This window comes from Excalfactoria chinensis, chromosome 23 (genome assembly GCF_039878825.1).
Source record: "Excalfactoria chinensis isolate bCotChi1 chromosome 23, bCotChi1.hap2, whole genome shotgun sequence".
NCBI classification, from domain to species: domain Eukaryota; kingdom Metazoa; phylum Chordata; class Aves; order Galliformes; family Phasianidae; genus Excalfactoria; species Excalfactoria chinensis.
Window position 1 is genome coordinate 2,240,794 of NC_092847.1, and position 23,728 is coordinate 2,264,521.

The window sequence follows — 23,728 nt, forward strand, 5'->3', positions numbered from 1 at the left end:
TCCAGAACACATCTCATCCTTTGCCTTTCAAGGTTACCCTTTTTAAATCAGCTGAACTAATCCTCATCAGCTGTTGATAGGGACAGAGCTCACGCTTAGAACATTTGTAGCTATTTTCCTTTATTTTGGTTCACTTAAGCTCCTTTCCAGACCACACAGTATCTCTGCACCCTGACCCTTCCCCATTCCCTATCTCATTCTATGTCTTTTCTGGAGCCCTATACTGAAAGGGGACATGTTGTGCTGGGCACCCTGGGGCTGCTGCAGCCCTCACCACGCGATGGAGGCACACTGCTTAAGCAGGATCAAACTTTAATCCTATTCACTGCACATTAGGCAGGCAGAGCCCGTGTCTGCCACTCGCTCTCATTACTGCTTCTCTGTGGGAGCACGTGCCACAATGGGGGCAATGGGGATGGCTCCAGAGGGGACTAAAGCAGGGGTGCCAGCATCCAAAGAGGAACCGGTCTCCATAGAGAAGGGGGAATGGCTGGATGGGAGGAGGGAGGACCAGCATCCAGGCATGGGGTGACGTGGTACTGACCCTCCTTGCACTCCAGGGCCACCCGGGACTCCAGGTTGTCCATCTGCATCTGCAGCCTCTTGAGGGTCAGGTCGTTCTCCCGGGACTTGCGCTTGTATGCGATGAGCACGATGATGACGATGATGAGGAGCAAGCTGCCGCCGGCCGCGATGCTGACGATGGCTGGCAAGGTCAGCAGGCTGTCAGAGGTGATGCTCACCGAACCTGGGGAGAAGATGATGCCTCCGACACGCACCTGCAAAGTAAGCAGCAGCTTCTTTGGGCCTGCCCAAATGCAAGGCAGGCACTACAGATGTCTTATATGCCTCTATGGCAGATACACAGCATGGCTGCAGCAGCACCAATTGCCTCCAGAAACAAAGAGCGCAGCACAGCGAGGCTTCAAGCCATGATAAATGTGCCAGCCTTTCCCTATCTGGGCTTTGTTCGTATTATCTGATGGCTCCATTTGACTTTCAGTTTATAGCTTTCAACTCCCTTTTGTAACCCGTGAACGTTTGTGACCCAGTGACAATTTCCCTGACAAGAAACCAGAGCAAATGGAGAGAGGGGAGAAGAGGAGCAGGGGGGGGATGCACACAGAGGCCAGGCTCACTTGGATGTGCCCAGGCCACAGATGTGAGCTGTGCCTCTCTGCAAGCCACAGTGATAACTGAACAGGTTTTGGATGCTGGACTTAAAGAGAAATAAATCACAATTGCAATCTCATCTGGGCTTTGCTCGAGCACTTTTGCAGCTGAGCGCTCAGTCTGGACAGAGCAGCAGTGCCCAAAACTAAAGCAAAGCAGTCCGGGCCTCCTGGCTCCTTCTGCCTCAGGGAATGCCAAATCCTCCTGCTATCCACTTGGCAAAGCAGGTCTGGCTACAAGGACTGTAAAATCCCTTCTAGCCTTACAGGAGGGGAACACAGCATACTACAGCTTGTCCTACCAGGGAAAGGCTGGCGTCTGGTGCTTGAATGCCCTAAATATTTATTCTTTCTGGAAGGCATTGAATGTGGGCAGTGAGTCTCAAGGAGTCAACAAGAAGTTTCACCATGCTAATCTTCATCAATGTTTTAAGCTTTCAATTAGGCAGCCATAGAGATCTCAAATCCTGCAGTCTTTGGATGAGAAATTGCACTCAGCACTGAGCAGGTCGGGGAGGAAGAGGAAGAGGAAGAGGAAGGGGCTCTGATAGCAGCAGTCAGTGCCTACCGTCACTTTGTGCTGCCCGCTGAGGGTCGGTGGCTCACATAGCAGCTGAGTCTCAGACACAGTAACAGCGCAGGGTGTCTCTCCAACCAGCACTGTGTAGTTGAGTTTGGCTCCTCCAGAAGCAGGTGGGCACAGGTTTTTGCCCTGGCAATAGAGGTGGAGAAGACTGTACAAGGATGTGGTAAGTTTCCCTGCTTTTCATTCCCACTCCCTGCTGGCACAAACGATGGGGCTCCTCTTAGTGTATCCTAGTTTCCAAATGGGGACAAAACTCCTCCCCTATCCATTGCTTTCTGGACTACCCCGAGTGGAAGTTCTGCATGCTTCTAGAGATAGAGAGAGCCATAGGGCACACGCAGATATGAAACACCTAACTGCCTTTGGCTCTGTTGGGTTTGAGAAGCTTCCAACCCCATCCCACCACCGAATGGAGTGAGCAGAGATCCCCTTACCTTCAAGATGATGGGTGACCCCGGCTTCTGCTCCAGCATCCCGTTGGAGCTCAGAGGCTCAAAGGTGGGGTTGGGGTAGTAGATGAACTTGGTGTCGTTGTAGACCCGCAGGGACTGCACGTTGTTGAAGATGAAGCCGAACTCATCGGGTCGCTCCACAGCATCCATGGTGGGCCGGGGCTCGGGGGCCAGGGCGGGTGCAAGGCAGCTCAGTGCTGTGGCATTCAGCACCATACACACCTGTGGATGGGGCTATGAGTGGTGCTGGGGGGGTTCCAACCTGCACAGTGATGCTGCTGGACCTCAAGTACTCCCTGAAAGCTCTGGTGGATTCCAGCTCCGCTGGGGGTATTTAATCAGGGCTCAACACCTTACACCCATCATTTGAGAGGATTTGCTTCCCGTGCAGCCAGCACAAAGGTGCTGGAGCAGAGACAGAAAGAGCTTCACAATGAGAATGTTTGAAGGAAGGTGAAGGATTTCACATTGAATCACTCGGTCTTTTTCTTACCTTCCTTTCCAGCTGCACCCTCGCTGGCAGCGCGAGCTTTGAAGCAGACCTATAATGAACACCTGCCCTCTGCTGCAAATTGGTGATTAGAGGCATCTCTCTGATGTTAGAGAGTGAGAGGGGCCATCCTCTGACAGCATGGGGCTGGGGCAGCACGGAGGTCACCTCCTGGGGGCTGCAGACACCCCCGGCTCCCCCCCCAGCCCCGCAGCAGGAGCTGCTGGCTTACAGAGCAGCAAGGGGCCGGCCGTAAGTGGAAGATTTAATTTCACTCCATTTTGTGCCTTCAGAATTATTTTCCTAACGCTGTGAGCGCTAACAGCGAAATGAGATGTTCTTAAAAAGAGCTCCGAATGAAAAGGTCTACAGGGGGAAGGGAGAGAAGGGGATGGGAAATGGCTGTTAACAGCCTTGCCCTTTCCAAGATAATGCAGGTTCAGAAAGATCACTGCATAGAAACAGTATTTTTCAGTTTTACTTGATCAAAATAATTTCCAGGCGTACCGGAGGTGCAATTTGTATTTGTAAGGTAGAAGAACGTTGCTTTCCACAGCAGTTTATGAATGGTGGGACAAATGGTTTAAATAGAGGCCTTGGCTGGTGCTAGCTGGGATGGAGGTGTGAAAAATAACACCCAGCTTCCCCCCCAAACAGGGAGCACCACAAACAGGGAGAGGAAGGGGTTGGGATGGTGGGGTCAGATCCTTTGGACTTTCCATCATCAAGCAGAGCTGAGCTGGGTGCAGGGAAAGGAAGGATGCTGGGGGGGAAGAGACACTGTTTCTATGTCTTGTGACTCCGGTCTCCGTGTCTTGCTGCTAAGAGTGGGGTTAAGCATAGGGCAGACCCCCAAGTAGCCTTTGCCAAGCAGAAAGCATCAGTTCCAGTGACAGTGGCAGAGGGGACATTGCCCACAGCTACTCACATTGATGGACTCCCTGCCGTTGTGCTTGACACGGATACGTGGCTCCTGGATGACGTCCAGGTTGGAGCCGGTGATGGTCAGAGGTGTGTGCCCACTGTGGGGAACCAGAGAGCCCTCGTTAGTTGCCTGGTGAATGGGAAGCCAGCGTTTGGCCACAAGGATGCTCGCTGCTCTCTGAAAGGCATTGGCACCCCAGGGACTCTCAGCCCACCCCGAGTCACAGAGCAGTGGTGCCCATGTGAGCCAGCTTTTCTCCTCACAGCTGTGCCCTCTCTCACGCAGCAGCCCCTACAAGGCAGCAGGATGAGAAACGGGACCAAAGAAACCAACTGAGCCGAGACTAAATGTGAAGAACAATAAATTAGTCACGGCATTTAATGATTTACACAGCGGGCGCATCCAAGGCGCATGGCAGCAAGCAATGAATGGCGGCGTGGTGAGGGAGCTGCTGAGCAGCACGCACACAAAGTGCCTTCCACTCCTGGTCAGTGCAAATGCTGCAGATGTTTTGCACTTGAGAAATGCAGGATGTGCGTGGTACATGCATTTCCCAATGGGATGGGGCAGGTGAGCTCCCCTGAGCTGCATTACCTGGCGATGCTCCACTCAGGCTCGATGTGATGCACTTTGGGGTCATCAATGTATTCAAACAGCAACGTCTGCTCGAGCTGAGCACGGTCAACGCTCACGGAGACGTGGACGGGCCCCAGGCCATGTGCTGAAGGTGCTGATAGGCACACAATCTCGTTCATGGATCTCCTGCATGGAAAGAACAGAGAGAGTGTCAGTGGGCTGAGAGCATCCCTGCTCCCCTGGGGCCACCCCGCAGCTCACATGAGGGTGGAACCATCATGGAGCCCTGTGCGCTGAGACTCAAAGTGGCCGAGCCCAGCAGGCACAGGAGGGGAGCAGAGCCCCATGCAAGAAGAGATCTTATCTGCCCACCAGGAGAGAGGCACACGTATTTTGTGCCAAACTGCAGCCTCCCTGCACCCGCCGCCTTCTGTTGGGTGTGTGAAAACAGATGGCCGCTTTTTAAATGGGATGCAGCAGCTCGCTCCAAAGCCAAATTCTTCCCCTCCTCACCCCACTGCACGCACAGAGCCTCGTGAGCTGTGCAACAGACCCATGGAACCCTGGTTTGGGGAGCACCACGGCTTTGCTCCGTGTGCCCATCAGCATGGCATGATCCCTGCTTGGTGATGCTGGGCACAGCACGGCATCTGCACCCCCTCTGCCCCCCCAGGGTGCAGGCTGGCTGCTGGAGCACAAAGAAGTCAGGTAGTGCAGTCAGCAGAGCTCCCCCATCCTGCTGCAGCACTGGGGATTTGCACTGGGGACAGAGCTGCTGAGTTCCACAGCACCACAGTGCCACTGCACAAAGCAGCACAGCCACGTCCCCAAGAGTCCAGTGCCCAAACCCACATCCCTGAGGGCAGGAAGCGCCATGCTGCTGCCACGGCTCATTTAGTTTTGGCTTCCCTTCTGCCGGCACAGGAGAGACGACATGCAGCTCCTCAGTGTTTCACTGCTGTTATGGCACTTCTATCAAAGCCTGGCACTCTTTAGCTTGAAATCAAATCCTGGCACACCACAGTTCCATCATCACCGTCTTCACCACCCTGCATGCAGCACTGAGGTGCCCGAGCAGCTGTGGCACAGCTCAGCACGTGCACTGATGCGCATCCAGCACAGCCCCGTGTCTCTGTAGGTGCACTGTGCCCCCCTCCCACATCCTTACCTCCCTTTAGGAGAACATCCACCCTCGGGTACCACAGTGCTGCACCATCTGCACACCCACCCAGCGTCACCAAGACAACAGAAAATTCCTAAAATATCCCAAACCGACCACGCTTGGCTGTTCCTATGGCTGCTTTCCTGTGCCATCCCTGCTCCCTGCATCCCTTTGTCCTACTTTGCACCGTCACACCACGTCTCTGCCCCAGCTCTGCCTGCCCCACTGCTGCCAGCTCCCCACCACTCGTTAATTAGCTCTGTGCTATTATGGTGTCGTCATGGTGAATCTACCCACTCCTCCGATCCGAGCTGGGAGAATGAGGGAAGCTGTAATTAGAGTGAATCTCATTAGAAACTGCTTCATCTAATCAGGCTCCCCCACACCCTCCAGTACAATTGAAGTTCATTGCCACGAAACAGTCCAAGCAAAACAAAGTGCACAGTGTGACCCCACGAGAAAGATGGTGTCATTTATACACTGCTGCTTGCTTTGTTTAAGTTCCTGCTTGCCTGGTGTAATTAAAACATACCAAGAATTCAGACCTGCTCCAGGTTTTGCAGGTTGGTATCTGCAGGTTGCCTGAATGTAATCATGCATTTATGGGATTTTATTACAAAGCCAATTCTGCTCGTGGCTGCTTCTGCTGGCGATAACGTGGTCACCTGTGTGCACTGAGGATGCAATCTGGCAGCTCTGCTCCGGACACAGGAAGAAATGCCAATGGACTGGTTGCCAAATGTAGCACTTGGAAAGCCTGTCTGCAGCTGCAGAGCTCAGCAGGTCAAACCCTTCTAGATCTCCAACTCCTTCATCTGGTGCCACAGCATGAGTGGGGAAGGCCAGGTCCCAGGCCCCAGCTGGCTCCATGCTGCTTGGCAGGGCTGGGCCAACACGATCCCATGGCTGCACCTTTACAAGTCCCATATTCATGAACCTTGAGGTCTTCCAGACAAGAATTTCACCTCCAGGGGTCATTCCATTCCCAGATACCTCCTTGGCTCCTCCTTGCAAGCCGGAGCTGGGATTTAGAAGGCAGAATCCTTCCACGCATCACAGCATTTCATGTAAGCTCCAGGTCCTCTTGTAAGCAAAGGGTCCTCTTGGCATTCTCTGTCCTGCAGCCCCATGCAGATCCCATCTGCTCAGTGCAAGGAATGTCTTCCTGGAGAACAGCCCCCTCTTTCCTGCATACAAGTGCCTGCAGTGTGACACTATGCTGGTGGCATTGGGGCATCTGGGGACACCCCATGTGGGGATGCGTGCGTGATGCACACAGACGTACACTGCTTGTATCTTTTTTTAACTAAGCCCAAGAAAACCCATTAAACCCTGCAAATGTCAACTCTGCATTTACACTGCTGGGTAAAAAGCAAATTTGCCATGGGAATCCCAGAGGAGGCTCATGGCTGTGCACGTTCCACAGCAGGAGGCGGGTGAGGATCCTTCCTCTGCTCCGTAGTTTCAGAGCCCTGCCTTGCTCCAAGGGTTTTGGAGAGGAGAGATATCCCCTTCAGGCTGGACATTAGGAGAAATCTTTGCTCTGAAGAAGCACTGATACACTGGCACGGCTGCCCAGGGATGTAGTTGGGTCGTGGTCCCTGGAGCTGTTCATGAAACACGGAGATGTGGCACTTGGGGACATGGTTAGAGGGCATGGTGGGGACAGCTTGACTTAATGGTAGTGGTAGTTGGACTTGATGATCTTAGAGATCTTTTCCAGCCTTTGTGACCCTATGATTTCTGAGGTGGTTGTGTGCTCAGCCCCACAACCCACAGCTTGGCCCTTACCCTTGGAAGGCGCAGCTCTGGTTGCCCAGGAGCACGGAGACGCGGCTGCCAGCACCCAGGTGGTGCCCTGTGATGGTCACCAGCGTCCCACCCGACTCAGGGCCACGACTGGGACTCAGGAAGCTCACAGTTGGTGTCTGTGGATAAAAAGGACAGCTCAGCATCCCCACACGGGCAGCATCCCACCCTCTGCATTTAAAACAGCAAAGCAAAATGGAGCTGCGTCACGGCCACCCAATACAGCTGCTGCTGAAATGTCGGACCCTGCTGTGAACAAAACACATCCCTACGATGTAATTGCAAGTTTAGCCCGGGCAAAATTATGTACTTACCTTCACCTTTGTTCTTAAGAGAAATAAAGCTGTCTGCACTGCAGTTTCGAAAATGAAATACAGCGCAAATACAGCACAGTGGACGTCTGAACACAAACAGTTAAGGTTTGCCACTGTGCGAAAACATTAAAGAAGCAGGGTATGGTCATGGGAAACTGCACATTGCAGCAGCAAAAAGCAGTGCCAGCAGCTCCATGGAACCATCAGTGGTGGTGTGGGGACAGAACTCACACCTGGTGATGAAGGAAGGATATATCAGTGTGTGTCTGCATCCCACTCAACACTTATCCATGGTACCACTGCAGCAGTGCCACCTTGCCATCCTGCCCTGCATCGTGACCCCAACTCCTCATTGCTGTGCTCACCTGAACCACGCACAAACCACAGTCCACCCTGCTGTGGATAACTACCCCAAATGGTTCTGCTAGACAAGGGAAAGGCAGAAGAGCTGAGCATGCACACTGAGAATCTGCAGCAACTCGAAGGCCAGCACTGCAGGAGGGGCTGAAAGCTAAGTCAGGATCTTCCATCTTCAGCTCATGGTTTGGTGATAATTATGACAGATTTATGGATCTGAAGCAGCTCCAAGGTCCCACTTCCCTGGGTACAATGGGTGTAATTATGGTGACAGCTGAGTTCCCGCTTGGTCACAGCATCAGATGAGCTCACCAAGGCATGAACCCTCTCAGGGTCAGAACACAGCTCTGCTTTAAGGTACCAATCAATTTTACTACTGACTTTAATGGTATAAACCAGCTGTAATGGAATTTGTGGCAGTGCCAGCAAGAAAAAATAGAGGCCAAGTAACAGAAGGAAATGATGTCTGCAAAGTTTTAGATGCCTGAGGAAAAAAGAAATCATTATCAGGGTGCTGAAAGTCAGAGCCACAATGCAAGGGATGGTAACGCTCAGTGCATTCCTATGTAGCAGCTCCTGGCACCCCGGTGTTCTGCACCCTTGGGGAAATGCAAACCCATAGGATGGTGGGGCTGCCCTGATTTCCCTCTCCATTGGGTTACAGATTGCGGCCAATCAGTTTGTGCTGGCATTGCATTGCATGCATAGATTCTACTCGGCACAAAATCAATGTGGCGGGATGAAGTGCCCTATTTAGATGAAACTGGAGATAGGAGGAACCCCAGCTGCGGCTTTAGGTTTATGAATCAAAAGGATGCTAATTAAATAACCCACTGACCAGCCAAGAACCCCAACCCAAACAGCAGCTCTCCATTAGGCAGACAGAGGATGCCTACACTGAGCTGGTGCTCTTGAGGGGGGAAAAAAGTCATTGAATATGCTGAGTAACTCCTCTATCCCTAAAGAAAAAGAATAAACCAATAGAACAAACTATTCTGGATCTGTTCAGGTGATTAAATGGGGTTTCTAGCAGGACCTCAATACCCGAACCACAGAAGGATGGGGTTCAAACACGTGCTGTTCTTCTCTGTGTGTTTCTGTGCTGATGCAGAAAGTCCCATCAGCTCCTGCACCATATTAATATGTGCATCCGTACCACAAATGCAAACAAACAGCTCCAAAACCAGCAAGAAGCAACGGCAGAGATTTCCTCCCCATAACAGTGCTCCTTCTTTACTCTTCCTTGCCCAACACACAAGGTGATTTTGAGTCCTGACTGCAACCCCACAACAAGCTCACATGTACAGGAGTCCTCGAGCACAGCACAACACCACGCTTTGCAAAGCACCTCCTGCTCTGAGCAAGCTTTGCTAGGAGGAGCCCTGAGCAGCAATTCAAAGCTTGGCATTATTCAGAGGCGCAAAGCTGGAAGCAATTGCCGTGCAAAGCCTGCTTTTAGACTCCTACCTAAACACTGCTTCTTCTATAGGCCTGTGTGAGCTTTACACCTTAGAAGCATGGCTTGGTGACGGGCTGCCAATGTACTGTGTGTGCAACGCCATGGGGAAAGCACTAGAAAAGCTTGGGTTTGCTTCTGGTGCTGCAGCCACGTGCTCAGCCCCCCCCCAATGCAAGGAACTCACCACGAACGTGTAGTGCTGCATCGACTTGGCTGTGAACTCAGGCTTGCACTCTCCGATGCACAGAAGCACTGGGCCGGAGCTGATCCCAGGGAGCGCCTGCCCCATTTCACAGACGATCCTGGAAGCAGAAATGCTGCAGTGAGGGTTTGCCAGGGGCTGCCAGCACAGGGCTGGCTGCTTGCTGCTGTTGTTTTTCTCCTCTCCCCTCTTTAACTCTGATATCTGCCTCTTTGGAAGGAGTTAATTACTGAGTCTATTTTTACCCCACGTAGTAATTTAAAAGGAGGGGAAAAAAAAAAAAAGAAAAATCAAAATTAGACATAATTATTACAAGCTGTAAACTCCAGAGCAAAGCAGAGCACTAATGGCAATAGATTAGCCAGTAGCAAAGTGAGTGCTAAGTCCTTAGAGTAACAGATGAGTTCATTAAGGGAACAGCTCACACTGCAGTCTCCCAGTTAATCAAAAAAGCAGAAACCTGCTTGGAGATGAGAGAGACAAAACAGTGCAGGCAGGGAGGGCTGCTACACGATGCACCCACATGGGTAACAGGGTCAGGGTAAAGCAATGACAGTCCTGTGTCCATCCTATGCCCTGGGAGCATCCCAAGGGGTCACTGAGAGCCTCAGTAGGAGCTGCTGGGGTGCACGGGGGTGGCTCAGAATGCAACCTGCAGCTCCTGGCAATGGCAGCAGGTTTGCTGGAGATGCAGGGAGAGGTTTGCAAAGGGCAGTCAGGGCTCTGCTACACTTGGAGGGATTGTTGCTTGCTCAAAGGTCACGAGCATCCTGGAGAGAGGCCTGAGGGTACAAGAAAGCTACATCATGCGGGAGCAGCAGCACAGGCAGGGAAATACACGATGATGTTCAGCCCCAGGAGCCAGAGAAAAAAGCCAAATTCCCCTCCCTCGCTGCAGCTGAAGGTGCTTTTGCAAAGCAGCAGGGGAAATGCTTGCTTTTCCCCCAGCTACATGAGAAGGCATGAAAGGCTCCCATCTGCGAAGGCGGAATTTCAGCAGCACTGAATTCACTACAAGGAAAAGAAAATAAAAGAGATGGAAGAAACCTGCAGACTGCATGCACAGGTGCTGCCAGGAGGCCTAACAAAACACACACGTGCTAATAAGGAGCTCTCATGTGCAAGTCCTCATTGCTGCACATTGAAACAAGTTGCCTAGAGAGACGCTGTCTTTAGAGAACACAAAGGGAAGTGCCTCAGCTGCATGCCTCAGTGTGTCATGCACTCCTCGCTCTGCCTTTATCCAGCCACAGCCTTGGCACCTCTCTGCCCTCCATTGCTGCTTTGTTGCTTGGCCTGCTGCAGGCTGGGATGCTCCCAGCAACCCGTGCTCCTGCAACAGGCATGCAAAAAGCCACGCTGAGGATGCACCCACCAAGTGCCACCCATGGAAAGCAATACCCAACTCTCTATGCTTCCCAGTGAAGCAGCACCCACAGGCACAACATGCATTCCCCATACAGCACCAGGCAGGAAGGAAGCAATAGGAGGTGGGGTGACCCCGGTGCACCTGATCCTGATTCCCAATCAAAGCCAAACCCCCAGCAGGTACCTTGTTACAAAGTGATGCATTCGGTACCGCTGTAGGGTGCTGATTGCTGGGCTAAGTGGCCCTTTCACCAACATTAACCTAATTGCTGGCTGATAGATTGCGTGGCTGGAGCATATGGTGAGTCATTACAGTCTTGGAATTCAGTCTGCCCACAGAAGCCTTAAGAGGGTCCTTTTATCTGTATTCATCTTTAAAAGGCAACTCTCATGCTAAAGCTTGCTGTTATCTGCCCAGGGTAAATGTTTTAATGATGTTAACAAACTTTGAAAGCTCAAGAGCCGTAATTAGAGCCATGATTATAAAATCAGGCCTTGGTACCATCAAAGGAGGACAATTTTATCATATTCTGTCCTTTATTTGAAAACTAAAATACAACAAAACTCTGCTCAGAGGAACAGCACCAGCCATGGGCACCAACTGCACTCTGCACATGCCTGGAGCTGCGTGGGCACTGATGGTGCTGAGCAGCTCTGTAGTGCCCTTTGTGCACTGATGGATCAGGGAGGGGAGATCCTTGTTACAGCTCTTAAGGGGTAGGGAGCAACGAGCAAAACCCCACTGCCAACACACCCTGGTGATGGGTAGTTCCATGAGCTGGGGATCGGACTGGGACCAACCAAATGGATGGCTGTTTCTAGCTGCTCCCAGGGCACATCCATGCTGCTGGTGAGCATCCTAACAACATACCCAACAGCTCCTGCACCATCCTGCTCTCAGCAGTGACATCAGCCCACCCCAGCAGGATCGGTGTCACCGTGGGAGGTTTATTTGCCCGTCCTCGCTTACAAGCCTTATTTTCTAATTTTTTGGTTGACGTTTTTCTCAGTGAAATAAATGAATGAGCTCCAGCGGAGGGCTGCTCAGATGAGGTGGCTGTCAGCACCTCACGCCTAACAAATGGCAGCACACAGCCTGCAGTGCCAGCTGCATCTCAAATGCAAAGGGAGCGGAGGGGGCAGAACCTCAGCAAGGAAGTTGCTTAGCAAAGCAGTGCAGTAAGGAAACAAAACACTCTGTGAGAGCTTATAGGGCTGCTTAACCCTCCTTAAGAAAACACCCAGCACCTCAGCCATTGCCAGCCCTGCTCCTGCACTGCTGTGGGACTGGGAGGTGGTGGAGGTGTTGTGCCCATAGGTTGAGGTCACTCACTGTTCAGCGACGATGTACTGCTCTGGTAGAGGAGCACACGGCACTCCTGCCACCTGCACACCACGGGCGATCTCTGAGAAGTCCAGACCCAGGTTGACACCACGGATGGTCACTCTGGTTCCTCCTTCTGGGGGTCCCGACACCGTCAGGATCTAAAGGGAAGCACAGTGAGGTTCAGGCTGTTCACTGCAGGAGCCCCCAGCTTGGAGGTGGGTCGGTACTGCATCCCCTGCCTGCTACATGCACTGCTGAGAAGTCAGTGAAGCTGGAACCCACATGTGTTGTCCTCAGGGAAGACATGGAGGGACAACACCACCCCTGGGGAGAAGAAGGGTCAGAGAACTGTGAACCTTTAATGGTAACCTAATCCAGCTCCACTGTTTTATGAACCTGTAGAAGCCTTACTTGTTCTTCTCTGCACCCCTCGCCAAGTCCAGTTCCATTTGCGTCTTGACTTTGCTGACCCTATTCCTACACAGCCCAGCAGCATCCCTATCCTCCTCCCAGGGTACCTGTCCTTGCTTCCACTGCCTGTGTGTTTTCTTCTTGCTCTCCAGGCTGGCCATCAGGCCCCAGTGAAGCAGCAGCCTGGCTGCTTTTCACATGCTGCACAAGGCAGCAAATAACCTTCCAGCAGTTGCCTGCTGCTCTGGAGAACTTTGTTACCTTCTGCCTTGGCTGCTCCCTGAATGGTGATAGCACATTTATCAGTAAGCTGGCACCTCAAGTGGCTCAAAACACTGAAGGGTGAGGGGTGTGCTCTAAAGCTGCCTGTTTATAGCCTACCTGAGCCGCAGCCAGCTCTGCTCCTACAGCCTTTCATCAAGGACAATGCTCTCTTCCATGAGCACGATAAATTACAACACCACGCAGGCTCAAGTTTGGGACCCAAGACTCTTAAACAATTGTTTTCTATCTGCTACCGCTCTTGGGTGAGCTACTGATCTTCCCAGTGCTACAGCTGGTATTAATAAACAACATCATCTATAATAATGCACTTCAATTAACTTAATGGATAAATCTTATTTCTCTGTGTTGGTTCCATTTTGGCACAAGATTTCAGCTCTTCCCTTGGTGTTTCTGCCTCCCTTTCCCCCAACAGTGGTTTCCAACCCACCCCCACGCACTGCTCTGTTCTGTAACCCATGCTACATGGGGAGCCTTGTAGCACTTAGCTCTGCATGCCCACAAGGCATGCTACAAACCAAGCTGCAGCGCACTGAGTCCTGAAGGCTGCACCGCTAATGCTCCCATCACCAGGGATCACCTGAGCCCGGTGCTTCGCATACTTGACAGCTACAACTGTCCTTTGCAGCTCCACACCATGTTAAGACATCTTTTGTTGTAGCACTGAGCTGCTCATTGGCTCTTTGGTCCTTTCCCATCTCCAACAAACAGCCACAGCTCGCCGTTCGGAGCTCACCCAAAGGCCTCACCAAACAATGAGGGGCTGATGCTGTATTTTGATTTCCTGACCTGGAAAATCCCCAATATGAAGCTCCACTCGACCTAGATTTTAGTGGTCGCTAATTGAACAGTTTTGAAGTAACTGTGCCATAAAGCAGCCCCGGGGTTAGAACAGATGCATTCAATTAATTGCAGCTGGAGAGATTCAGTCAAAATCACAGAAAGAGGAGAAGCCTTCAAGGTCCACAGCGGGGCACTGGGGGGGTGCTGTGTAGGATAGGGGGCACTGGAAGGTAAAGCATCCAGCCAACAACACTGAGCTGCTCGCTTCCACCTGCCCTCATAACGTGGTAGCTCAGCAGCCCATGCACTGCAGCCCATCGGGATGCTGCAGCACAGCAGCTCTCTCCACCTTGCAGAGCATGCTGCTGTAATAACACGGGGTGCAGGCTCTCGGCCTCACCTCCTGCACAAGCTGACAGATGGTGGTGGTGGGTTGATGGTCGGACTAGATGATCTTAGTGTTCTTTTTCAACCTTATTGGTTCTATAGCACAAGGCTTAGCCACAACGAGCATGAGAAAGAGAGATTCAGACCAATGCTGTTCTTCCAAGCCTGCACCACTCCTGCACTACAGCAAGCATCTGTGCACAGAGCACATCCCCTACCACCCCCCAGCCACAGCCAGCTCACTTTGTCCTCTCCCTGTTGCTCCAAGCAGCCCCATCCCAGCTGATGAGCCCAGCAGGAGCCAGCACACGAGCACTGTCATCACTGCATGATCCCTCCTCGTCTCTGCCTTGGCTGATGGCACATTCAGAACCTAATTGTTATCTCCGCAGAGCAACTCCATTATTCAGACTGACACTGGCCCCCCTTCAGCTGTTTGTTGCACTGATGTTATATTAATGAGGCCTTCAAATAAGTGAATAGGAGATCAGAGTGCCGCTTGATCGCGAGAAAACTGACTTTTATTTATTTATTGCCAGGACCACAGACCGGGGGGAAGTTTTGTGCTGTTAGAAGGCCTCAGTCAGTGCAAAACAAGGACTGAGTACACCCCATACACTTCTGTGCTGGGCTTATATATAGCCCATTAGCGATGAATGCTATGAGTGGCACCTGAGGAACACCAACATGTTAGGTGACAGCTACAGAACCCAAGGCTGCAACAGTCCCAAGAGCACCACAAACACTTTTCTGGGCAAAGGGGAAAGAGAGGGGAGCTGACCTCTGTGCCCAGAGGGTTTGGGATTAGGAATATCGACCTTACAGAGTTCCTCCTGGGCTTCTGTCATTCTCCTTAGACCTGGCTGCTCAAGGGTCTGGGGGAGTTAATTAAACAAGAAGGCAAAATATTTCATTCCCTCCTGACAGCAGTGTCACTCCTAGCAGCAGCACTAACAGCCCACGAGCAGCTTTGCTGTAGAAATGCTCCTGGGAGACGCTTTGCATCCCTCAGTGGTCTGAATGGGAACATCAGACACGTCAGCGGCAGCCTAATGAGCTCTCTGGTTTCATCAGCATTCCTATGCCAGTCTGTGATGGTCACGACAGCCATGCAATAAGGCTCAGCATTAGGACACTGAACCCTCCACCCTTTGGACAGGAGATGGAGACATCCCCAGTGGGATGCCCAGTGCCCAGCTGTGCTCTTACCTCAGTGATGCGTGGGTTGGAGCATTTGACGTTCCTGCTGGACCAGTCGAGCCAGGGCTGAGGGCTGCAGTGGGGCCTCAGGGTGCACCTGCCCTCCCCACTGCACCACCCGCACTCAAACTTGGGGTCAGCCTTCAGGCAGAGCCCGCAGCTCTCGCGTTGTGCTGCACACTTGTAAAGGTGCACTGTGGGGAGAGAGCACGGCGCTGAGCAGCAATCCCAACCCTCCACAAACACTGAGGTCACCCCAAGGAACTGAATTAAGGAGCAGCTCCTTGAAACCACCCACATCCCCAGGTAGCCTGGTCTGGGTTCCATGAGTGCTCTCAGAGCATGAAGTCCTGGACAGAGTTTCCTCACAGCTGTAATTAGAAGCACTGAATGTTTTCTACAGGCCACCTTTTTCCCCATAGATTGTTTTTATAGCTTCATTTCAGGGCTTTCAGTGGTTTTCCCACTGCGCTGGTATGGAGCTGCTCCCACCCTCATTGCCCGCAGCCCCCACAGCACACATTACCTTTCACATCCTCCGGGTTGTCAATGACAAAGTTCCCATTCCACACCACAGCAAAGTCCACTGCTAAGTTACTGATGTCCATCCCATCGTAGAGATACTGGGGAAGAAGAAGGAGAATGAAACGCTTGCGAGGGAGCATCAGAGACACTGCCAGGAAAGGAGTGTTTTTTTTCTTAAGAAGCAGTGATTATTCTCTGCATCACGTGCTGGTGGCTGATCCACCACCACTTCCACACTCCAGCTCCAGGGCCTTGCTTTGCCTCCCTCCTCCTTGCTGTGTGCAGATAATTACATCAGACCCAGTCCCTGGGAGAGGTAATGGATTAATTATTCCCCTTGCAGCAGCTGCTCCTGTTGCTCAGTCCCAGCTCATCAATATGGCCCCTCCAGTTCATCCACTGCCATCAAGGCAGACTGCCCCGTGCTGTGCTCTCCTGCTTTAACTCTCACTTGGTTCCAGGGATTTACCTTGCTGGGTTACACTGAGTTGTTACTAAACCACATCCACTGCTCAGCTGATGGAGCTGTTGGTGCGGAATGGCCCTTAAACTCTCTACCTACCTCTTCCCATCAGCCTAACAGGAGGAAAAAGCGCTCCCCTAACGTTCGTAAATCGCTCTGGATAGGAAAAGTGCTACATGGTATTAATACATTTATTAGGCACCAAGCTGCAAGGCCCAAAGACAGCCAGTGAGGTATAAATACCCAGCACAACTTTTAAAAATTCAAAACTCGATTAACAATTTAAGACCATCTGCACTGAATATTAAAGCACGCCCAAAGTTCCCCGTGCTAAACCCAACTGTGGGCACCCTGCAACCCCTCTGAAGAGCCCCTGCCATCTGCTGAGCCCCATCCTATGCAGGGCAGAGCTGCCTTTCCCACCTGCTTCTTAGCAGCACCCCCAGGTGATTCACAGAGTCATAAAATATGGAATATAGTTGGAGGAGACCTTTCAATGCCATCTGGTCCCATTGCCCTGCGCTGAACAGGAGCAACCACAGCTCCACCAGGTGCTCAAGTGTCCAAAGGTCTAGAGGGATGGGGCCCCACTACTCTTCAGGGCAGCCTGTGCCAGCATCTCATTGCCACTATTTACTTATATCCAACCTAAATCTCCCCTCTTTAAATCTGAATCCATTCCCCTTTGGTCCTATCACCCTGCTACCGAGTGTCCTGTTTCTTACAGCCCCATTTTAGACACTAAATCCTCCCCCCCTAATGGCCAAGCCCACCTCCTCCTCAGCATCAGCAGCCCACTCTGGGCACTGCAGGGTGCTGCACACAGGAGGTCAATGCAGCTAAAACAGGAGGCAGCTGTGTGCTCACCGAGCTGTTCTGGCACTGCACGCTGGAGCTGTTGAAGCGCAGTGCGGGCACGCGGTGGATGACGCCTTGGATGCTCAACACACATTCATAACCACGTTGACCAGATTGAGGCTGTGGAAGGTTCCGGGCTTTCAGAGTGATGGGTTTCACTTCTCCCACTGGGATCAGGATCTCCTCTGTGGGGAAGAGCTGGGGGCAATCCTGGGGGTGGCAGAAGAGATGTCAGTTTATGGTGTGCAGGGATACAGAGTCGCACCAGGATGGTGCTGAGCCTTGGGAATGAACACAGTGCCACCGCCAGTGGGTGGTTGTGGGCTCTTATAACTAAGCACAGTAATTAAAGCATTAAGTAGAGAAGCGTGATTTGTTTCCACTTCTGCCACTATCTGGCCAAAATAATGCAATTGTAAATCAGCAGCCACTTTTAACCTTAATGCTGCTGTTAATGTTGCTATTTATGTTACATTTGCTATTGCAGGAGCTCGAAACTTCACCACTGAAGATGCTCCAAGCCAGGAAAGTGACCCCCCCCCCACCCTCCATTTAGCTCTAATTTGCTTTGATCTGATGGAAATAGGTGCCTAAATACCTGTAAGTAACTGACACTCAGTGATTAATCCCAATGTTGAATTGAAGGATGCTTCCCTCTGCTCTGCCAAATCCCAGCTGGCACCACAGCCCTCCTGCCCAGCCTAATGGGACACATCCAGGCAGGAATTCTGCCTTGCACTGATGGCATCAGGACTCCGCTCCCAGCTCAGGCAAGATGTCAATGAGAACCAGCTGCTGCCAGAGCACGGAGGAGTTGGTAGCTTAAACTGCTGCCTCGTAAACCTTTTTAGAGGCACTTTCCCTTATATATTTTTTATTTTATTTCTAACAGAGACTTTCACGGATTAACAGCCAGGAGCCGTTTGAGCTCCAAGCAGCAGAAAGCTGGCAGGGCTGGAAGGGGGAGCACAACCCAGAACTGCAGGCTGGAGGGAATCCCAGCACCAAAGTACTGCACACTTTGCTCCTCCTTGCACCCAACCCAGCAGTGAAGCCCTTGGTTGCATATTGAGGTGCACAGCCGTGCTGCCGAGCAATTTGCTCCAGCATCACTTTACTTTGTGTGTCGTTGTTTTTCAATTCACCGGGAGTAAATCCTGCCCCGAGTGAGGAAGGCTGTCATTACCTCCAATCACTAAACAAACAAGCGCTGAATTCCCTCATTATCCCCCCTTGACTTCTGTAAAGCAGAACAAACACAGCTTGGAGGATCCGCTGGAGAAAAAGCAAGATGATGCACGGCTGGCACAGACACAGGGAAAACTCAGTGCAGAGTTCACAAAGACATTTGATGCTTCTGCAACACTTTTTAGCCTCAAAGATTCCAAGGTCTATAAATACCTTCAACGCCGGAGATAAGCATCTGCCTGTGGAGCAGAGCAGAGCACCCATGGTTATTATTTGTGCTTAACAGAGCGCTTTTAGTGGGTCAAACCTCGCTCTTGTTTGGAGAAAAGAGTGCCTGGAAATGGCAGGCGTTGCTTTTGACTGGAGGATTTCACCCAAATGGAAGGAAAAACAACATTTTTTTCCCCCCATTTATATATATATATATATATTTCAAATCAATTTTTAACTGAAAGCCCTCCACAGATGTTAACTAACTGCACACATTTCAGAGCTCTGAACATAAACGATCCTGGCACATGAATGTAAACTCTTGGCTCACAGATGCGCTCCCAATGATATAAATTACGGTCCCCATCACTCATGGAGACACATTACTCTCCATTTATGCCATCAGAGAGGAGAGCAGCCCTCGCTCCTTGGAAACCAGACGTGCAAAGCAAGGTAGCAGCAAAGGGACTGTTTGGCACCGCTTTGTGCTGGGCTTCACTCTCAGAAGTAAGATGGGACCCAGCAAAGCCATGTGATGACTTGAGGGGACAGAAATGCAGCCCTTGTTTGCATCCCATGTTCCCATTTAGGCATTCAAATTGAGGACAGTAGGAACAGGTACGAGGAAGGTTTGGATTGTTTTATATCCTTCAAGGTGCATCGAGCAGTGCTTAGCATCAAAGGACACAGCCAGTTGCAAAGCCAGGTTGCTCTAAAAGCAGCAGTAATTTAAATCCCAAATCCACGGAGTCAGAACAGAGCTTAAATCTGGTTCTGCACTTAACATCCAGAACCTGAAATGCTCTGCTCCCCTGATTCAGCATCTCACACGTGGAAATGGCATTATCCACACATCAAAGCGGGAAGGGATCCCACGTTCTGGGAAACTAATAGGATTTATTTGGTTCTAGCCCTCCATTGAGATGGGTGTACAAATCTATCTGCGTCCACATTCCTCTTCATCTCTGTGCTTTGTACAGTGACACATCTTACAGCCATGAGGCACACGGGAACAAACCCAACCCCCAGGACATGCTAACATGATGCTACAGGCACAGAGCTCCATGTATGACCCCAGGGGGCTAAAGCTGTGCAGAAGACTCTGTGCACAACAGACCTTGGGACTCAAAGGGAGCAATGATTATAAGCACAGACGTTTGGCCAGTACATTGAGGACACTGGGACTGGAATTGCTTTAGAGGGGGGAAGCTCTTCAGGAGGCACTTATTTGATGCAGGAGTGGAATGCCCACAGTAAAGGCATCAGGAGCATCTGGTGTACACGAGTGGCCATTCATTCACCTCAAATAAGCAAACACTTGGGTTTGGGTGGTTGGCTGGCTTTGCCTGCGTGTTCAGAGGTGCAGAGAAGTCGTGATGAGCAGTGGAGTATTGATATCATTATTGTTTGCTTTTATCAAAAGTCATCTCTAGGTGTTATATTACTGTATCACATCCTGGCTATGAACTTGAAAGGATGGGGAAGACAAAGCCTTGGAGCTGTGATTGCCCATCAGCCCAGCAGGGATGGGCAGAGGTTTGACTGCTGGGAAGTCCCACGCACTCCTGGAGCAAAGCAAGGGGACGTGTCCTACTTTAGCAGAGACTTGTCAAACACTCCTGATATCCTGGGGCAGAAGAGCTATAAAAGTGAGAACTCTGACTGTACAGCCTGGGATGAGGGGCAACGCTTTGAGTGTGAAGGAGAAGAAAAGAAACAACACGCACCCCTTGAGAGAAGCGAAAGCAAAGGTTTTGCTTTCTCCTGTTATCTTTAAAGGAAGTCTCTTGGCTTTGAACTGGACTGGGAAAGCTTTTGGTTTGTCCCCAGAGCAGACGCTTCTCCTTGGATGTCTGTACCCTGCGTGAGGCTCTTCATTGCACTTTATGAGTGCATCCCATGATCCCCACTGGGGGTGGCATGGGGCTGGCACCGTGCATTGCTCATCCCGTCCCCAGGAGTCCTCCATCTGAACCACAGCTCTGTGTAAGGGCAAGGGGACTGGGACCAGACCCTGCCCAGCTGTATCTGCTCTATGAAACCACAGCACAGCACCACGCAGCTCTGTCTCGGCCCCACTGCTGCTGGGGTACAGCTGTAAGGAAGCGGACAAGATGCAAAGCTCAGGGTTGGTGGTAACTTTGATCAGGAATCTGTGCTAACAAACTCTTGTCCTCCACGGACCCCTCTACCTCAGGAAACACAGAAGATCTGGCAAAGCTGATAATGGGCTTTGCCTCCTTCTCAGTGTTAAAAGTGGTTTTGGAATTGAGCCCCACACCTTTTATTAACTGCAAAGAAAGAGAGTTCCTGGTCCTCAGAGCTGGAACCTGAAGCAATTCTCTTTTCCAAAGTCTGGGGCTCTTTGCATCTGTATTTCCTTTCTTAATCAGTTTGCAGTTGGGTTCCAGCTCTGGCTGCAGAACTGCCAGCAACCCCAGAATGAAGCACCACGAGTCTCACCAGCAGCTCTGTATTGCACTCGCTGCCGGGCAGATCCCTGCATGCTTCAGAAAGCCCCTGAGAGATCCCGAAGGAAAGCACTACAGCAATTAAAAGATTAATTACGGTTATTAGTGAACCTGAGCAGACCCACGTTATTGGAGGCAGGATCAGCTTCAGCATCCAGGCTGAGGCACATCACTTGTGCTGCACCAGCACTTGGCTGCTGGGCTCTTGCTGCAGATGCAAAACCAGGGAGAAATCAAACGGCCTCACAGAGCTGGTTCTGCTCACGGTGGCCACAGCAAAAGCAACCAAGAAAGAGCTGAAGGCAGAGTGTGGTACCTCTGAGACGTTGATCCGTCCCTCCTGGAAGGAGCAGGTGGTGGGGTCGTGGGTGCACAGGTTGCGGTACTTGCACCAGTGGCAGCGGAAAGCGCTGTTCACACAGGAGAGGCACCTGGGGGGAAAAAGGAGATGGGGTTACCAGGTTGGGAGCCCTGTGCTGCAAGGGGGGAGCCAGCCCTGAGCCAGAACACTGTCTCTCGATCTGATCTGGCTTTAAGGACTGCTGCCTCTCTGGTCAATATGTCCCATCCTGCACTGGTTCAGGCCTGCACTCCTTTCTGCTTTTCACGTGTTGTGATTCATTCCTGCAAGGCTGGCTCGTGCCCTTGTTGAACTCGCTGATAATGAGTTCAGGATGATGCAAGTGCTACAGGGTTTACAACCGTGTTCACACTTTATCTCCAAACACGAGCTTTGAGAAAGGCACGGTCAGATGGAGCCAAGGGACAGAAAAGATGCATTGCCTCTTCCGATCCAAACCTTCACGTAGGGGAGAAAACAGGGGTTCTATGAAGTCACCTCTCAGGCTAATCTGAAGCCCCAGCAAGGACGCAGACAAGGCCATCAGCGTTGGCAGGAGGAGGGAATGCTGTCACTGAGGGACAGGGGGCAAGAACAGAGCTGTGCAGAATGGCAGCACAATAGGAGGCACTGGAGCAGGGGACTGAGACCACTGGGAGAGGCAGCAGTTGGGGCTGGAGGACCCTCAGGGCTTCTTTCATCCCAGTGCTTCTGCAGTGTGTGGTGGCTCGAAAATACATTGAATGCATGCCTAGAAAAACCCTATGCTAGCCAAGCTCATCAGAGCACACAGCCCTCTTCCAAGTGCAGCAGGGAACTTCCCATAGCTCGTCTTCAAATCCAAAGCAGAAAGGCTGTCAGTGAACCCACGCTGGCACTTCTCATCTCCTACAAACTGTGCTCCAAAAGCAGAGCTGAGAGCTGAGCCCTGCAGTGGGAGACACAGCCTGCCCTGCAGGCGCTGCTGCTCGCTGCCTGACCCATGCCCGGGTCCTGTGTGCCTTTCATTTGGGTGCTTTGGTGCTTGCTGTGCTTCCAAAGAGAAATCTATAAACGTTTCAGATGTGCACACACACACCCGTGAGGCTGGCCAGCTACACACTGCCTGCCAGGGTGAGCAGAGCAGGGGGCTGAAAAGTGCATACTGTGCTCAAAGCAGCACGGAGCCTTCCAGCCCAGTGCTGCTGCTGTGCTGGGTTCTGCCCTGCTGCTCCCAATCCACCCCCTGGACCCAGCTCTGCTTCATCCTCTGAGAGCATCCATATCCACATTCACAGTTGCAGGATGGAGCAGCTTGGGGGCACCAGCAGGTTAAGGTTTATTCAGGCTCCTGCAGCCTCTGTCTCAGCAGGCAGAAGAGCTGCAGGCTGCACAGAGAGCAGGGAGCTTCCATCCACAGCAGGTACAAAGCACCCGGCTGGAAGGTGCACCCCATCCCACCAGGATTCCCCCCCCCTGCACTCCATAATGAAGGGTGGGCACTCACAGCTGGTGGGCACTGCAGTTGTAGAACTTGAACTCCGTGCTGACAAACGTTCTCCCCGTCTCCTGCGACTTCAGCTGCAGCACCACACCGAACCAGTCTGCAGAGCGGGACAGAGCCAGTCAGTGCCCAGAGGTAATGGGGGAACACAGGGGAACACAGCCACAAACCCTCCGACATGGATAAGAGTGGATGGCATAATGCATGGGAGGAGTGGGGGGGTCTGCCTCAGGCCATAGCTGAAACAAGTTTGGGATGACATCCCTTTCCAATATGGGAATTCTTACTTTTACACTAACTCAGCCTAGCCCAAGACTAGGAGATAACATGGGAAGCAGTGCTTTTGGGGAGCCTCAGCCCTGGGAACGACAGCGGTGACGTTAAAGGGGGAACAACCCAAAGCTGTTTGCTCACCTTGATCCACGGGTATGGCCGGGACATCCCTTGCAGCCGGTGAGATGCACACAACTCGGCTGCCCACCACTTGCCCTTCTACTTCTGTCAGGTTCCCAAAGAGGCAGGTGACACCGGCTGCCAGGTCTGGAGCATCACTCACCAGCAGGCTGAGCTGCACAGGGGCACAGAACAGCAGCAGTGTGTTAGTGGGACAGCCCTGACCTGTTATAAGCAGTCAGCACTGCTGCTTTGCTGCAGCTGAGCCCTTCGAATCTCACTCTGTACACAGCCCTGGGATTACCCCGAGCCAACACCTTGCACTTGGATTTGTTGAATCTCACGTGGTTCTCGTGGGCCCATTTTTTGAACCTCTCCAGGTCCCTCTGGATGTCATTCAATGATACACAAACACCTCGCTGAGCCTTTGCAATTCAGGGAGCTGCTTGCTCCATAAAACCCCTGCTACCCTCAGGAACCTGCACAGCCAGCACATGCAGCAGCAGTGAGCTCCCCATACAGCACGGCCCCAGGA

At 51.8% G+C, this 23,728-nt stretch overlaps 1 protein-coding gene across 2 annotated transcripts in view; it reads right to left on the reverse strand.

Moving 5' to 3' along the window:
• The window catches only part of PLXNA2 (plexin A2), a 95,480-nt gene that overhangs the window by 17,591 nt on the left and 54,161 nt on the right, over positions 1-23,728 (reverse strand). For both annotated transcript variants that reach the window (XM_072355756.1, XM_072355755.1), the window contains exons 7-20: positions 23,215-23,368; positions 22,804-22,900; positions 21,294-21,408; positions 17,118-17,318; positions 15,789-15,885; positions 15,272-15,456; positions 12,206-12,357; positions 9,487-9,604; positions 7,155-7,291; positions 4,220-4,387; positions 3,629-3,722; positions 2,193-2,432; positions 1,741-1,884; positions 545-779 (exon numbers count right to left, since the gene is read on the reverse strand). In XM_072355756.1, the coding sequence (XP_072211857.1) occupies positions 545-779; positions 1,741-1,884; positions 2,193-2,432; positions 3,629-3,722; positions 4,220-4,387; positions 7,155-7,291; positions 9,487-9,604; positions 12,206-12,357; positions 15,272-15,456; positions 15,789-15,885; positions 17,118-17,318; positions 21,294-21,408; positions 22,804-22,900; positions 23,215-23,368 (2,137 nt within the window). The remainder of the gene's footprint in view (positions 1-544; positions 780-1,740; positions 1,885-2,192; positions 2,433-3,628; positions 3,723-4,219; positions 4,388-7,154; positions 7,292-9,486; positions 9,605-12,205; positions 12,358-15,271; positions 15,457-15,788; positions 15,886-17,117; positions 17,319-21,293; positions 21,409-22,803; positions 22,901-23,214; positions 23,369-23,728) is intronic.